This window comes from Camelus ferus, chromosome 16 (assembly GCF_009834535.1).
Source record: "Camelus ferus isolate YT-003-E chromosome 16, BCGSAC_Cfer_1.0, whole genome shotgun sequence".
NCBI lineage: Eukaryota > Metazoa > Chordata > Mammalia > Artiodactyla > Camelidae > Camelus > Camelus ferus.
This window is the reverse complement of record NC_045711.1, coordinates 31,690,577-31,708,027: the sequence shown is the minus strand read 5'-3', so window position 1 is coordinate 31,708,027 and position 17,451 is coordinate 31,690,577. Positions and strand designations below refer to the sequence as shown.

At 33.4% G+C, this 17,451-nt stretch overlaps 1 protein-coding gene across 4 annotated transcripts in view; it reads left to right on the top strand.

Annotated features, from left to right (window-relative positions):
- The window catches only part of HELZ (helicase with zinc finger), a 141,723-nt gene that overhangs the window by 51,144 nt on the left and 73,128 nt on the right, over positions 1 to 17,451 (top strand). For 3 of the 4 annotated variants that reach the window (XM_032457039.1, XM_032457040.1, XM_032457041.1), the window contains 5 exons: positions 3,389 to 3,656; positions 9,679 to 10,012; positions 10,332 to 10,462; positions 15,203 to 15,382; positions 15,923 to 16,027. In XM_032457039.1, coding sequence (XP_032312930.1) covers positions 3,389 to 3,656; positions 9,679 to 10,012; positions 10,332 to 10,462; positions 15,203 to 15,382; positions 15,923 to 16,027 — 1,018 coding nt within the window. The remainder of the gene's footprint in view (positions 1 to 3,388; positions 3,657 to 9,678; positions 10,013 to 10,331; positions 10,463 to 15,202; positions 15,383 to 15,922; positions 16,028 to 17,451) is intronic. The other variant, XM_032457042.1, reaches the window with a different exon arrangement.

Below are 17,451 nucleotides of genomic sequence, written 5' to 3'. Positions count from 1 at the left end.
CATATGGTAATTCTGTTTCTAGTTTTTCAAGGGACCTCCATACTGTTCTCCATAGTGCTGTGCACCAATTTACATTCCCACCACCAGTGTAGGAGGGTTCCTTTTTCTCCACAAAGGAAATATCTTTATATTGATTACTTCTGATTGGCTGTTCATTGTTTAAGCAAGTTTTTGTCCTTAAATTAATGCTGGGAACATATATTTCTCTTCTATAAGGTTAAATTAGGACCATGCTAGACCATCTATTAGCTTAGTGTTTCTAAAACCGTGTTTCAAAACTGAACTTAATAGGTAATGAGTTCCATATACAGATACATTTGGAAATGCAGCATGCTTTATTTCCCTCTTAGGGATTCACAGTGCACCTCAATAATTAAAGACTCAGTTCACCATAGAACTTACATTAGTGCATTACTTCTTCTTTTTTTAGTGCATTAACTTCTTAAAATTTGAAATCAAGTTATATAGCGGACATTTCTTTTTTAATTCATTGTTCAATATTGAGCTAAAAATCTTAATTACTTAGTTAATTCAAATTTGAATTGGGAAAAACGCTACAGTTTTTTCCTTACGTTACTGCCGTAATGTCTAAAGTATCCCAACCTTTTCTATTTGCAGGCCACGAGTGAATTTTTTTTTCTCTAGTTGTTAGAGAACTGCAGACTGCTCAGGAAATGTGTATAGCCTTCACTTTGCTTATTTCATTATTTTTTCTGTGTTGGTGAGATTCAGATACAGAAAAAGATACTATATGAGCTAAAAAATTTTGGGGGGGATTGAAGATGTGCTTCTCACAAATTTGTGGCAAGAGACATCTGTAAGAGAAGGAAGTTAGTTTTCTCCTTGCTTAGAACACAAATTGCATTATATACTTTATACCACAACTTTGAGTAATGGAAAATTTCTGCTTGGCAAAATTGATTTGAAATTCTGCTTTGAATTTCTGGAAACTACATGTTGAAAATTAATTCTTATGCTTAGATTTGAAAATTTGATATTACACATTACTTTGAGTCTAGCAGTATATTGTTAACATTAGCATTAAAAGTTAGTATGACTTAAAAATTATCTCCAGCTGTCAAAGTTGTTGGTAAATTAAGGGCATAGTATTAAAACATATAATATTTACTATTATGGGATCAGAAAATTAATAGAAAAATAGACTTAAAAATAGTGTATTTGTCAACAAAAGATAAATGTAACTGAGTAGAAGCATGTAAAAAGTATGAGGTACTCCTATGTTATTGCTCTGCTGTTTTAACTTTTTATTAGCCTCACTAAGAGAATGAACATAGAAACAGACAAGATAGGTAAGTTAAGAGATGCGCATCTTACTTCTATGTAGCAGTTTTAGTGAAAGGAATGATGTTGAAATGGATAGCCGAAATCATAGTTTGAGATTACTTTTGGATTTTGTTTTATTTATAATTTGGGCTGTCAAGATTTGTAAAGCCACAGACCAAAATGCTTCCTGAGGAAGAGCGTTGTCTCTGATTTTGGAACTGGGAATCATTTCATCTCATTCTCTTTAGGTCCTAGATAAGTATGGCTTTTTTTTTTTTAAATAAATTCCACATTTAACATGCATTTTATTGCATGCCTCTTCTGTGTCAACCCTTGTGCAGGGTACGTAGAACACTGGATTTTTCTCTCCTTACTTTTTTCTTACCCACTGTCTAGGTCCTGTTAAGGGTAATTTTCAAGTCTCCTGTACTATATACTTCAAGAGAAAACAAACCAACCCTTTGGATGCTTTGTTAGAATAGCTATGATCTAATGAATGAATGGGCAGAGCCCAATTGTAGAGTGATTTAGGAAGAAAATGTGCTTAGTTTAGTTTATGAAACTTCTACTTGTGAGGCAATTGCAGAACAAATCATTATCTCATCCAGAGTATTTTAAAAATGCAAATTAAAAAAATTGAAGTATAGTTGATTTACAATGTGTTAGTTTCAGGTATACAGCAAAGTGATTCAGTTATGTCTCTCTATTCTTTTTCAGATTCTTTTCCATTAGGGTTATTACAAGATATTGAATATAATTCCCTGTTAAAAATGCAAATTTTTAAGAAGACCAACTTTTTATCTTGATTATTACAGTTGTGTTTATGTTGTCATTTGAAGAATGATAAAACTGGCATGAAAAGTGCCTTTTTGAAGAGTAAAGTTTAGAAATTAGGGTCTTTAAAAAAATTTTTTTTATATTTAAATTAGGGCCTTTACATTCTACTCTTCATTAAGATATTAGGATAAGCTATTTTCTAATATTGAGGAATTAATTTTGATAGATGATTATACTTATCTGTTTATAATTTATATATAGCATTTAAATATAGCAAAATCTCTCACTAAGCAAGACAAGGCAATTATACATTACGCTCTCATTTCCCAGATAGCGCAGGATAACATGTCTTTGCTCTTTGGAGACCGATTTCTGCTTAAACTTTCTTATTTCTTCCTAAAATTTTAGCTTGAGTTGTGAAACCATCTTTCCAATTACATTATATTAAAACTGGATCTTGGCCTAATGAGTCAGTTAAGCACCTTTTTTTTCTTCTGATCAAATTTTATATTTATAGGTATATGTGTGTTCCATTCAGTGGAAAAGTAATGTGCACTGCAGACGGAGTGAGCCTACCCAGTGTTCAGAATTTATGTTCTGGTATATTTCACCCTGTCTTGGTATTGTGCTACTTTTTTTTTTCCCCGGAGCTGTCAGAACTTGAACAGTCATTCATTTTGACATTGTGCCCTACTTACTGTGTAATTTAGCTGAGGCTAAACTGGATTTTTCTGAAATGGCATTTGAATGGTACATTGTACCACATTTTAATGTGAAATTTAACGTGGGAAAAAAACCAAAAGGTTTTTGTTTGTTGTAAGTTGACTTTCGGAGAGTTTCTCTATGCTTTACCACACAAGAAAAGATTTACCCTCTTGCAGTTTTCTGATCTTCTCTTTCTATAATGGGGCAGGTATTGGTAGTAAGAGGAGAAAAGTGATTGTTACCTGATAGATTTTATCTTATGAGGAATTTATCAGACCTTCTTCTGCAAATCAGATTTTTCTTGACTAAAGTCAAGAGTTGAGTTCTAAATGTTAATCTGTATTTTTAAAATGTTAATAACTATTTCTGGTAGGTCCTAACCCAATATTGAAAAACAAAAAAGGATATTTTTTCCATGGATTCCTGTTTTTGTTATTTTGTTAAACTAGACAAAAAATGTTTCTGATACAGAGAAAATACTCTGTCAAATGGGGCTTGTACTGATTGATTTTCAAGAATTTTAGCTCTAGCATATAAAATTCTCTTACCAAAATGCATAATGTATTATTTGAGAATTTTAATGTTGTATTCCTTTATAAATGTGCTTTTTGTTTCCATTTAGATCTTGAATACCTGATGCATGCAAAACAACAGCTAGTAACCACAGCTAAGCGTTGGGATTCTTCTTCTAAGACTATTATAGATTTTGAACCTAATGAAACTACTGATCTGGAGAAGAGCCTTCTTATCAGATACCAAATTCCTCTCTCTGCTGACCAGCTATTTACCCAGTCCGTTTTAGACAAATCGTTGACCAAGACCAACTATCAGTCACGGTTGCATGACCTTCTTTATATTGAGGAGATAGCCCAATATAAGGAAGTCAGCAAGTAAGTTACTTTAGAAACACTTTTCTTTCTTTCTTTTTTTAGATCTCCCTTTTGGATGGTATTTTTTATTTTTAAAATATGGAGGAAGTGCCTAAGTGAAGTCAGCTAGTAAAACGATTGCTATCGAATATTGGTATATGGGCTTCTTAAGGCAAGAACTGTGCTCATCTTAGCATCCCTAGGCTTTAGTACCTAGTTCATCTCCACAAGACTCTTTGCCATGTACTGGGAGTATAAACCACCTGCTCCTTGTTCTTCAGCAGGTTTCTGTTTATGGTAGCCAGAGCAAGCACTCAGTGATTATTTGTTGAGTAAATGTACAAAAACTGAAAGAGACCATATATTTTGGAAAGTAATTTTAAGAATGAAACAACTTAAAAGTCGTCAGGAAAACTATTTGATAGTAACAAAATACCTTTATAGCAGTTTATAAATGCTTCGACGTATTTTACAGTTTATCCATACACCACAGGTAAGACCAAGTATTTTAAATCAAAAGCTGATTTGAACTGTCCTCATAGAATAAATAAATACTGATGAATTAAATATCAAAAAAAAAGCTTATTTGAATCATCACAGAAAAAATAATCTTAGAAATGAGAATTTGAGTGAAGGAAGATGTTACTGAAATAGTTGTTGTGTTTAATAATAGTATTCTACTTTTTAGATAAAATGAGAATGAGGCTTAAAAATCGAACCACAAGTATTAAAACATGGACACATTTTGAAGGGTATTTTTTCCTTTAAATATAGCCTAACCAATGTATTTTTCTTTTCTAAGCTGCCTTATTGATACCTTATCATTAATATTATTAATAGATACTGAACACTCTTTAAGGGATATATCCAGACAAGGAAAAGTGAAAACTTAAAGATAACTTGTATTACTCTATTTATGGATTAAATATGATATAACTTTTGAGAAGTATCTAATTTCAAATTAAATACTTGTAAAAAAGTCAGATAGAGTATAATACATTTTTCATTACTCCAAGACTTTGTCATGGCCCATTGATGGTCTTTTAAAAGACTTTTATTTTTCTTATCATTTGTGTGTTCACTGAAGTACAACTTTTAATTTCCTTCCAGAACTTTTCCTTTGCATTCACAACTTGTTTGGTGCAAGAGGCCTTGCTTTTGGCCCATCTCGGCTTTTGACATGCCTTCTTCACTGAGCTTAATCATTTCTAGCTTCTGATTTAAAGTGAGAGACATGCAAGTCCTCCTTTCACTTGACTGCTTAGAGGTCATTGTAGGGTTATTAATTGGCCTAATTTCATTATTATTGTGTCTTGGGGAGTAGGGAGGCCTGAGGAAAGGGAAAGAGATGGGGGAATGGCCAGTCAGTGGAGCAGTCAGAACAAACACATTTGTCAGTTAAGTTTGTTGTCTTTTATGGGTGCGTTTCATGGCATCCCAAAACAATTACAATATTAACATTACAGATCACTGTAACACATATAATAATATAAGGAAAAGTCTGAAATACTGCAAGAATTACCAAAATGTGACACAGAGACAATGAAGTGAACAAATGTTGTTGGAAAAATGGCGCCTAGACTTGCTCGACTCAGGGTTGCCACAAACCTTCAATTTGTAAAAGATGCAGTATCTGCAAAGGACAATAAAGTTTAATAAAATGATGTATACCTGTACTTTTACATGATCATCCTAACATTCCTTTTTTGAAATAGATTGAAGCTTCTCAAGATAAGATGAAATTTATTTTGGCTTGAGGTTGGATTTGGTAATCAGATTTATCTTTTTTTTTTTTTTAAGAAAGGTGATTTTTCAAAGCAGTCCAGATACTAAGCTTTCTTTTTATGTTGAGTCTTAGTGTGAGATGTGTGAAGGTGGTAAAGATAATACTGCATTTCATTTAAGTTTTAGAATGCTTCTGAGTTCTCTCAAGATTTTTAAAAAATTTCTCTTGTCCTCCAGCTACTTGTTGATGTGCATGCATTCAATAATGATTCTACACTGAAGTGAAATCTATTTCATTCTAAGATACGCATTATCAAAAGAAATTGACTTTGGCTGAAGTTCTTGAGTGCGTGTGCATTGAAGTGTGTCATGGCGTGCCTGATCCGGGTGTGGTGGGTGCTCAGCACTAAAGCTGGCATGACAGGCCTGGTGTGTGGGTACATATTTCATCATTAAGGTGCCCGAGGCCTCGATTGGTTATACCTTGGTTCTGATGCTCTGCCTCAGTAATCCCAGGTACTTATTGGCTTACTATCTTGGTTGATTTTTCTGTTGTTCATTTAGTCAGAAATTGATTAAAGTGGAATTCACTATATAGCTTTGAAATTTTTTTTTAAGTTACACTCAAGAGGTGTAACTATTTCTAAGATGATGGAGCCATGTTTCTTTTAGCTAGAAGTATGGTTTTAAGTTGGTTGAAAATTTTGGTGGGCTACCATTCTGCTACTTCCTAAAATATTAGGAATTATGTAAGATTTAAAGTTGATTTCAAAATGTGGCATGTGACAATGGAAAGATGTTTCTTCTTTTTAAGAAATATAGATTTTTAAAACCTATATTTAGAAATTATAAATTATAATTATAGTTTATATTTTGTATTTCAGGTATTTCTGAGTTATTAAATCTCAAAAATGCACATTATTTTAAATACTTAGGAAAACTTTCTAATGTCTTTTTAGTTTTAGCCTGTTAATCTTTTAGAAAAATTATATGTTAGTAGCTGTAACTTCTTGAAAGCTTCTAATGTCTGTATCTTGAACATATGATGAATCTTCTGTGGGAAAAGCTGTATTTCTTAGTACCTTTATTTTCTAGTGCATCTGCTGCAAGGGTTTTGTTGCAGGGTACAACTGAATGTCATAAGAGGATTCTCTTATTGCTTTAAAACTGTGAGATTAATTTTTCGTGCCTGCCAAATTGTGATCAAAGGTTTTGGGATGGCAGATTCTAAAAGATATGTAACAGGAAACCTTTAATATATTGCCCAAGTTAGTTGAGAAAACATTATAGGATTTCAAGAATTTGACGGGGAATAATATAAAGTAGTTGAAATGGGTATATGGTGCCTGGAAAAAAGTCAGATTATCACAAACATGTAAAATTAATTCAAAGAACAGAATTTATTGAGTATTCAGAGTGTTAGGTTCTAGGCTCGTCTTTGCTGATTCTAAGACAAACAAGTTATGTTTCCTTGTTTCCCCAAAGTTTATAATCAAGTGGAGCAGTTAGACCTATAAATGTAGGATTATGAAACTTGTGGTTAGCACTGGATGGAGGAGAGCACAAGGGCCCCACAGGAGAGGGACCTGCCCCATGTTAGTAGGGACAAGGAGGATAGTCAAGTCGAGGAGGGAATCAAGTGTGCTTTCTGGACCAGATGACACTTAAACTGAATTTTGAAAACCAGGCAGAATTGTCAGATGAAGAAATAGGACAAAGGTATTTAGTTAGAAGAAACAGGATATGAGAATAAGGGCATTGAGTTTTGGGGGAAGCTGCAAGTTGGTCATTGTAATTTTACCGGAGGGCACATGTGTGGTGGGGTGGGTTGGTGAGAGCAAAAGCTGTTTAAACTTTACTGTCAGAACTGTGTTTTGTCAGGCTTGCATTTTACAGGATTCTCTGGTGGTGGTTTGGAGAATAGATTTGAAGCAGGAAGTCATGGTGGGGGTTTGTTACAGTGATCCAAATTAAAAATGTTGAGACACAGGTGATTTAGGAGTAAGAGGAACTAACAGGGCTTGGTGATTGTACGGTAGGGGATGAAGATTGGTGAGAGAGATGTGGTCAAAGATAGCTTGGTTTCTGGCTTGGAAACCTAAATGGATAGTGTCATAAATTGTATAATACATGGAAGGATTGGTTTGGGGTGATATGTGGGGAGGTCAGATGGTGATTCTGTTTCGCTTGTATTGAGTTTGCGGAGCATATAGTCCAACCTCCCTATTTGACAGTTGGGTTTACAGCCCTGAGCTGAAGATCTGGGAGGGGCAGCCTCATCTACTGAGAGCCTATAGAGTAAGAGGAGGGTGGGATGGATGCTTTGATGGAAGATGGAGAAATAGCTAGAAAGGCAGGAAGAGAACTAGTAGAGTATGACTCTACAGAAACCAGTGGAAAAGGGAGTTTAAAGAAAATGGAAAGTGGTTGCAAAGTACTAATAATCAAAAAAAAAAAAGATGAGAAAGCTATATATCAACTTTAGCAATAAAGAGGTCAGTTGTGGATGAAAAATGTACTATAAGGAATCTCTTTTCTCTGAGAAAGTTTTTAATGACTGCACATCTCAGTTATATGGATAGTATTTAGAAAATAAAAATCTAACTTCATTTGAAAAAGTGTGAATAACCTAAGAGTTCCTGTTTTTTTGTAAAGCATATATTTTATTTTATTTTTTTAAAAGGAAGATGAACATAGATTATATGTGAACTGGGGAGGGTAGTATACTTTTGTTTCATTTTCATTTTTATATGAATTCTTAATGCACATTCCAGTCTTTAAAGAGTCAAACATAAGTAACATACAGTCTGTATTTCTTTAAAATATATCCTGCTTTTCTAATTTGGATCTAGTGAAATGTGCATAGAGAATGAGAGAAACAACATAATTTTTAATAATTCCACATTTTTTATATATATATATATATATATATGATACACACACATACACACATATATACACACACATACATGGCGAGTACTCCTAGAATTCATTTGATCCTCATATAAAGCCACATTATTAAATACCAAGTTCATATTTATAATAAAGTATATTTTTACACATCTTTTCGGAGCCTTATATGTTCTACTGTAAGTGTATTTTGAAATTACTAATGGAGCTTATAAACTGTGACTTATTATTAATGCATGCATAGCTGTTCAGATGTGTTACTTTCCTTACATTTTAAAAATTTCTGCTAAAATATTTCTCGAACCTTGTAATTTTCTAACTTTAAAGTATATAAATGGACATTCAAAATTTTATAGTGTTTTAATTAGAATTAGTTGCCTAATATTGTAAACAATACAAATGTTTGCATTAAAGAAATGTATAATGTTTTAGAAAGTGTTTTTTTTCTTTTCCCTTAAGAATTTATGACATTCTTGACATCATGTATCCAAAAGAAGATCTGAAAGGAAAACAATTCAGTAGTACCTTTAAAAAGTAGCCTTTTCCATAAATGGGTATATAGATTTTAAAACAATTTAATTTTTTCATTCAAATTTTTTAAACCATATTAAGAAAAAGTAGATGTTCCCATTCTTACCACTTTGTCTTCTCTTTTACAGCACCATTTCAGAATGGCACAGGGGATGAGCTGTTAGTTTAAATCTTTCTTTCACTTCATATTTCTTGGCTGTAAATTAATCTTGATTCTAGTGTTTCCTGCACACACATATTCTCTTTCATGCTTATGTGTGCACGTGGCAGTGGGAGTGCAGCGGCCTTTGTCTAACGAGGTAGCCTGTAACTAAGATAGCTCTTCCTGTAATTTCTGTGTGGGATCTTCCCTAATGTAGCTGTGAACAAAAATTTATTCTGGATGTTATTCGTTAACAGTATTGAAAAGAGAAATTTTGTGATTAGAACCTTTTGATAGGATCTACTTGGAAAGCATCAGTTTAATAAAAGTCTGTTGTAGTTCAATGTGGTACATTTCCTTTTGGTTTTAGGTGATTTTAAAGTCTTAGCTGTCCTAATGGTATATTCAAACAGACTTCCATATTAATTAATACATGCTATTTCATTTTATTAAAAAATCATATTTAGCCTTATTTTAAATGCTCAGACTTAATGTGTGTATTCTTCAACACAACTTAGTATATGCATCTTTATAAACTTGGAGAGTTTATTCACTTAAAAAAAAGGTTTGTTTCCAGCGTGGATTAAAGGCAGAAAGATAGTGTATAGCTTATAGCTCAGTGGAATCAATAATGGAGTTTTAATTTTTCTATGTTTATATTTGATTTGGTTTACTCTTTTAGTTTTAATGTTTTTGATGTTAAGTACTAAAACTCATTTTCTACTTCTAATTTAGGTTCAACCTTAAAGTGCAATTGCAGATTCTAGCAAGCTTCATGCTCACTGGAGTTTCTGGAGGTGCAAAGTATGCTCAGAATGGACAACTTTTTGGTCGCTTTAAGCTTACTGAAACACTTTCTGAAGATACTTTGGCTGGACGGCTGGTGATGACCAAAGTCAATGCTGTTTATTTATTACCAGTCTCTAAAGAGAAGTTAGTACAGACCCAGGGAACCAAAGAGAAGGTTTATGAAGCTACTATTGAAGAAAAAACAAAAGAATATATATTTTTAAGGATATCCAGGGAATGCTGTGAAGAACTTAATCTTCGGCCTGATCATGACACACAGGTAGGTTTTGAAATGTGGCAGCTTCACTGTGGTTGTCTGTAGTCTCCTTGTCGGCTGGCATCCTTCTGCTTTCGTTTGCCTTCCTCAGCCATAAGCAGAAGTGCAGTTGACTTTGAGGGGTTAATATTGGTGAGTGGAGAATTGGACCTTTGGTAGCTTTCAGAGAAAATCAATTGTTTTTAATCTAAGAAAAACCTAAAGTGTTCCAGTTTGATACAGGGTCAAGCTTTCTGATTTGAGTTTTAAATCAGCAATGGAGAAACAGATTAAAAGAAGTTTGCTTTAATGCTTTAATTTTTTTTTTCATTTTGTGTTTCAGGTTGAACTTCAGTTTCAATTAAATCGGTTACCCCTCTGTGAAATGCATTATGCGTTAGACAGGATCAAGGACAATGGGGTTTTGTTTCCAGACATCACTATGACTCCAACCATACCTTGGAGTCCCAACAGGTACAAAAAAGAGATAGCTCATTCAAGAAGTTATGTTAATATTAAATTGAATATCTGTATCAAATAACTCAAGTATACGTTTGTTAAAAAGTATGCATATATTCTTCAAGAGACATGTTATTAGTTGAGAAGAGAGAGTAAAAACCCTTAGAATGATGCATTTGAAGTTCATCATCTATTTTCTTCACTTTCCCTCAGAGGCTAAATGCGTTCTGTTGCTTTTCTCAACAGCCTTAATTTGATAGGATGCCAAGCAATTTAGGACTATTTCTGAGAAGTTGAATGGGAAAATTAGGGCCTTTCTAAAGTGGTTCAAATAGTTAATTTAAAATGATTTTTGAATTTAGAAGACTTTTTTTTTTGTAATTTAGGAAAATGGAGAAAGTATCATAGAAGATACACTACTTCAGAAACTGCTCTTAAGTTAATGGTTGTGTAAATATTTTTCTACTTAAATTCTCTTTGCATGTCTTTGTATCATGTGGGAAGGTTTTGTGGGCCAGGCCTAGAAGTGACGAATCATTTCTCCTCACATTCCATTTCTTCTGTCCTAAAAAGAGAACAAAGCAAAATACGCCTTGCAACACAAAATCCAAACACTTCTCCTTTGTTTTCGTTTATCCATACTACCTTTTCCCCATTTGTTTTTTTTTTTCCTTTTTTAATTGCCAAAATTCTGAAGCAGGAACAATCAACCTGCTTCTGGTATTCTTACTCATCCTGAAATCTCTGTTTTCTACTTCCTCACTCTCCTGAAAGCGATCAGTGATCTACTACTGTGAAAGTCCAGTGACATCTCCTCTTTTCTGATTCAGCTTCTCTGCATCCTTCCCTTTCTTCCTATCCTTACATCTACTGCTGAATTTAGAGCTGGACTGTTTCAGTAGCCTTCTAGTCAGTCTAGTCCTGCTCTCTGTGTCTGTTCTGTGGTCCAGCCCATGTATTTTTTTCCAGAATAATCATTTCACTGCTTAAAAATCTCTGAAGGGCTTCTCCTTGATATGCAGCTAAAGTCTGAAAATCCCAGTACAAAACTCCTCCTGTATGATCTCATTGACCGCGCTTTCCGATAGTTATCTTTTCAGATTTCTTTTACTTTTTTCTACTTTCCAACTCCTTTTCTTCCTCTAAATCTCCATGCTCTAGCCATATTGAATGACCTTGAAGTTTGTTTAATTTGCCGTACACTTATTTGCCTCCTTGTCTTTTTAAAAATTCTTTTAAAGTTGTAGTAAAATCTGTATAACATGAAACTTATCATCTGAACCATTTTTAAGTGTACCATTGAATAGTGCTAAGTATACGCACGTTGTTTTGTAATTAATCTCTAAAATTTTTTCATCTTGCAAAACTGAAACTGTATACTCACTGCATGTCCACTTCCTCAGCCTTGTCTTCTATCCTTGATTTTCTCTCCCTGCAGTAATCTTTGCCCAGTATTGCTCTATTGAAGATCTACCTGTCTTTTAAGAGTTAATCCAGCTCAAGTGCTCTCTCCTTCAAGTAGATGAATCTGACCCTTTCATTTCATTATTTCAATACATATTTATTGATGCCTACTGTGTGCTAGGTTCAGTCAGTTTTGTACATTCAAGCATAATTTCTCTAAAATTATTTTTTGTCAATTGTGTACATTTCTACTGTTCTCATTGGACTCTGAAGTTTTTAGAAGAGACCGTATCTTATTTATCTTTGACTCTCCAACACAGCCTTGTACATTATTAATATGACACATTTAAATGAATAAGAATGTCAAGTTTAAAGAAGAAAATTAGGGTTTCAAATGTGAGGCCACACCAGTAAACTTTTGGGTGTTTACTTGATACGCTCACTTATGAAAATTATATTGTATATAACAGCATATTCAAATATCACTGATTGCAAGTGTTAACTGCAAAAGTATCTAAAGAAATGTCAAGTAGCAGAAAATTTTCAAGCAGGAAGAGATTTTATACCACTATAATTTAAATAGTAATTAAAATGTATCTGGGTCTAGAAACATTGAGAAGCCATTAGCCATTTAAAATCTTGTCTAGAATAAGGTGGAATGTAGAAAGATAAATGAAATTGAGAAATTATTGTTGAGCATGTAGTCTGTAAATTATACAATGCATTAGACCAGGAAAAAAAAGAACTTAGAATTAATTTGGTTCAGGGAGGAAAATAACTCTTACTTTATTCAGAGTAAACTTGAAGAGACTTTATACTATTTTAATGATGAAAATCAGAGAGGACTTTTCCCAGTGTGTTTATTGTAAGCAGGTGGTATAATAAATAAAGCCAGTTTATTTTACTTACTGGCTTTCTATAAATACTCATCATTCATGACCAGAAACTATTGAGATGACTTACACTGATAAAGTTTCTGGTCTGCTCTGAGGCATTTATTTACACTGAAGCAATTGACATGTAGAATGGGCTATATAAATAAAATAAAGAAGTATTGATCTATTTTAGAACTATATGTAGAAATCTATCATTAGCCTCTTAGGTTTATACTTATATATGTATAATCTAATATCTATCTCATTCATAAGTTTATTTAAGTCCCCAAATTGAAAAGATAAAAGGGTGTTTTTAAAAAATATTTGAATTTTGGAAGTGTGTATAGGTCAAGTATTTCTCAATTATTTTTCTTAACAGCTTGCATGTATTATCTTGTTTGATCTTTAAAATAACCATCTGGTGCAAGTATCATTATCTCCATCTACAGAACCAGTGGGGTCAGGTATCATAGAACCATTGTGGTCAGGTATGGATGTAGGGAACAGTGTGTTGAGTTAACTGTGGCTTAAATGAGTAGAGCTAGAAGCCCAGAGCTGGGTTTGGTGGTCCAGGGCTGGTGCAGGGGCTCGGCAGTACCATTGAGGACCAAGGTCGTCTTCTCCTCTCTACCATGTAAAGCATGTTAGTTTTCTTCCTGATACCTGTTGCCTCGTGATTATAAGATGGCTTCTCCAGCTTCATTTATCACGAGCTTCTTCCAGCCAGGTGAAGGAGGAAGGCAAAGGGGTAGGAAGGGCTTTCTTCTAGTGAGGCTTTGTTTTTGTTTTATTGGTTATAGAAGCTCTTCTGAGGGACTTCTTTTTACATCTCATTGACCAGAGTTGACTCTTCAGCCAAGGACGCCGGGAAATGCAGTATTATAGAGTCCAGGTTCACCCTAGAGAAGGGTGCCATGGATGGTTTGGGGGTAACCAGTCTATAGCGTCTGCCACATGCTAGATCTGCCACATGTTAGTGGTCACCTAAAGCAGTTTCCTCATTTATAGAAGATGGAGCATTGCTAGGTACTGGCAGAATTACGGGTAAATAAACTGGTTAATGCTGAGGGATTCTTCGGAGGTTTAGTTAAACGAATTCCAGGGAATCTAGTGCCACTGGTCAGAGTCCTTTTGTTTTTTACTTAAATTTTTTTTTTGAGGGAGAGGTAATTAGATTTATTTATTTATTACTTTTGCTGGAGGTACCAGGGATTGAACCCATGACCTCATGCATGCTGGGCATGTACTCTACCACTGAGCTATACCCTCCCCTCTATTTTTTACTTTAAAAAATTTAAATTCCAGAAAAATAAGTAATGGCATGCTTATATGGTTAAAATTTGTTTTCTAGGATTTTACAATTTTTATGACAATTTTCTTTGCTTGTTTGAAATTATCTATCATAATGTATAACATTGGTTATGATTTTTTAAAACTGAAAGAGTTAAGAAAATTTTCCATAAATAACTAGCTTCTGTTTTAAATAGAGTATAGCCTTACAGAGTGGGAATTTTCCTGTCTAAATCGTGTCCTATTTCAGGATTATTTTGTAGACATTTTGCAAATTTTCTAAGAGTCATTTTTACACACCCTTCCTATTTTGGTTTACATCTCTAATATTTTTGCCATAGTTGTTGCAAAATATAGTATTATAATTGTAGTTATGAGAAAGAATCCTGTTGATTCTCTACTTAGTTTGATCTCTTTCAGCATCTGCTGTCCATTTAAATCTTCAAAACTTAGCCAAGTCATAGAAGGGACACTAGTAAGATAGATCTCATTACAGCAGCCATTTGTGCTGTCATGACAGGTGTTCCCTACCCTGAGAAATAGGACATATGTATATTATTTGTGTGTGAAAATATTAGGAAACATTTTATATTGTTTGACCTTTACCAAAAAAACCCTGCTGTTTTCTGAATTAAGAACTTTGTAGAAGTTTGATATCTCTTAACCAGTAACATACCGGTTTTTTCTTTTTCCCTTGCTTTACATTTTACCAAGAGATCTTTTAATGATTAGAACTTGAAAATCAATTAGTTTCCCTTTTACATTTTATTTGCTATGCAAAGAAACTACTGCTACATTATTAACAGAAAAAAAGTTTTCTGATGCTTTTATGTAACAGAGGGAAATTAAGTTCCTGACGCATTGCCATTACTATTTATAGACTTGGCAGCAGCTAGACTAGAAGTGCTAGCAGTGTGTGAGGTCTTTAGGTTAGTTATCAGAATCTTTTTGCGCTTAGATAGGACAAGGTAACTGAAGTGAATGTTGATCAGCATGGTAAAGCACCCTACACCAACTCTGTTGGGAATTTTTTTAAAAAGTAGTTTCAGAATAAGTATTTGTTTTTATAGATGCTACTATTTCAGTATTTTTAATGGTTCAGTAAAATTCAGGATACTTGTGTGTCATGTTCTGTTTATTAGTAAGATGCATGTGTTTATAATAATAGTATTTTTATTTTCTATAGGCAGTGGGATGAGCAGTTGGATCCTCGGCTAAACGCGAAACAGAAAGAAGCTGTTCTGGCCATTACAACTCCGCTTTCAATACAGCTGCCTCCTGTTCTCATCATCGGACCCTATGGGACAGGCAAAACGTTCACTCTAGCTCAGGCCGTCAAGCATATACTCCAGCAGCAGGAAACGAGGTGAGGCGGTGCTATGTGTGCTCTGGTCTCATCAGTAGGGCACAACTTCTGTCCTTACTGTGAGTACAAGGCAAGGGCTAGTGAGGCAGTTTTCATCCAGCTTGTAAAAATTTTTAAAAAATATAAAAGAAAGAAAAAGACCCACACTCAAGCCCCACTAAAATTTTAATTCTCTTTAAACATACTGTTTTTAAAAATTGGCAATGCAGAGAATGGTAGCTTTTAAATAGTCATCAAAATGCCACATCTCGTAAGGAATTGTGATATACGTTAGAGCCAAAAGGGTTGGATTTTTAAAAAATAATTTTATACGATAGATTTAAAAATAATTTTGGGAACTTAATCTCCTTTACAGCTTGAAGAGTAATTAAGCTTTAAGAATAATTTCCTAAAAGCATAATTGAATAATATGTTAGCGGTTACTGAGTAGGTTGAGGGAAATGTATAATTTTAAAATGGCCACTGCTTTTTTTTTTGATATTATACTGCTTGAATAGTTTTGTGTTTTATCATTCTTTTTATTTGCACCATTTATTTCAGCAGGATTCTCATTTGCACCCATTCTAATAGTGCTGCTGACCTCTACATAAAGGATTATTTACATCCATATGTAGAAGCAGGCAATCCCCAGGCAAGACCTCTCAGGTATTTTTTAAGGCTTATTATGTATCTGTATCATACTTTATTATTCTTAAGAAAAGGTGTCTGTAAAGATTTTAGTAACTTCTAGAAAACCAAAAATTTTAACTATGCATTGGCGTTTGGAGGTTATGCCTTTTGAAGAAACCATTTAAATTAAGGGATAATTGAAAAATCTTTGACCATTTATTTCTTAAACATTAAGTAAAGAGAAAGACATCCTTTTTTAAGTTTTGTATATTAAAATGTTGTTACAATCTGAGCTGATTTCGATGTGTACCTCTAAAAGCTACTATGATGAAGTAATATAAATATGATTAAATCAATTTTAATTAAAAATTTTAGCATATTTTGCATGGCAGAGTAATCATGCAATGATAGTTCTTTATGGAAATAAAATTTTGACTGTGATAATACAGGTAATTTCATAGAAGCTGCATATTAGAGAAGCATGAAATGGAAGTTATTTCTGCAACAAAATGTAATTGACTGGTATTTACAACTCTTTGCTATCATTTAAGAGACAGAGTGTCAAAGAAAAGTCTAGGTTGATATAGGTCCTCTGGTGTATATGGATATGAAATGTTCTTAAATACAGGATTGTGGGGAAATAAAATCCTTTTCTTCAGAAAACAATAAAGCATCATTAAATGGTTATTTATTATACCATTTGCTTTCATTGTTATATGAATTAATGTTTAGTTTTGCCATTTTATAAACTAATATGTCATGCCCTATGTTGTTCAAATACAATTAATTGTTTAAAAATTAATTTCTAACCACACTTTTGAATCATAATTCACTAACTTTTTATTTCTAGTTGAGCCTAGGCATGGAAAAATGAGAATGCACTATTTAATTCTGTAATAACCACAACCAAAACCATTTGAATGATTTTACAATTGTATTAAAAAGAACAAAGAAGAGAAAAGTGGCATGGCCTGTTAACACAGGTTTATATGCCATTCTCTGTTTCTACTCTGGAAGACAAATTAGAGAAGAAATAATTTAAGTAGAAACCAGTTTTATTTAATAGGAAAATATCACATGTATATGCATACAATCACTGTAAATGAAAATGTGGTGTTTACCAGTGGATAAATTCATCAAAAACTAGTTTGCTTCAGATTATAATCTTTTTTAGCTCATAAGTGAAAGTGAATTAGCTGGTAGCATTTTTCATATGAGTGTTCTTACTTTAATGGAGATGTTGTTTGCCTGTTGTTTGCCTTTATTGTTGGTAGAGCATGTGTGTGTATTCATGTTTGTATATGTGTGTGTTACATAGGAACTGTGACAATTTCAATTATCACGATGTACTTGGCTTGGAAACAGTGGAATGAAGGCCCCTCAAGTCTTGGTTGACCTAGCATAGGTCTTTTGACATTTGGAGCAGGAGAGCTGTTATTGATAAATAGTAAAATCCATTA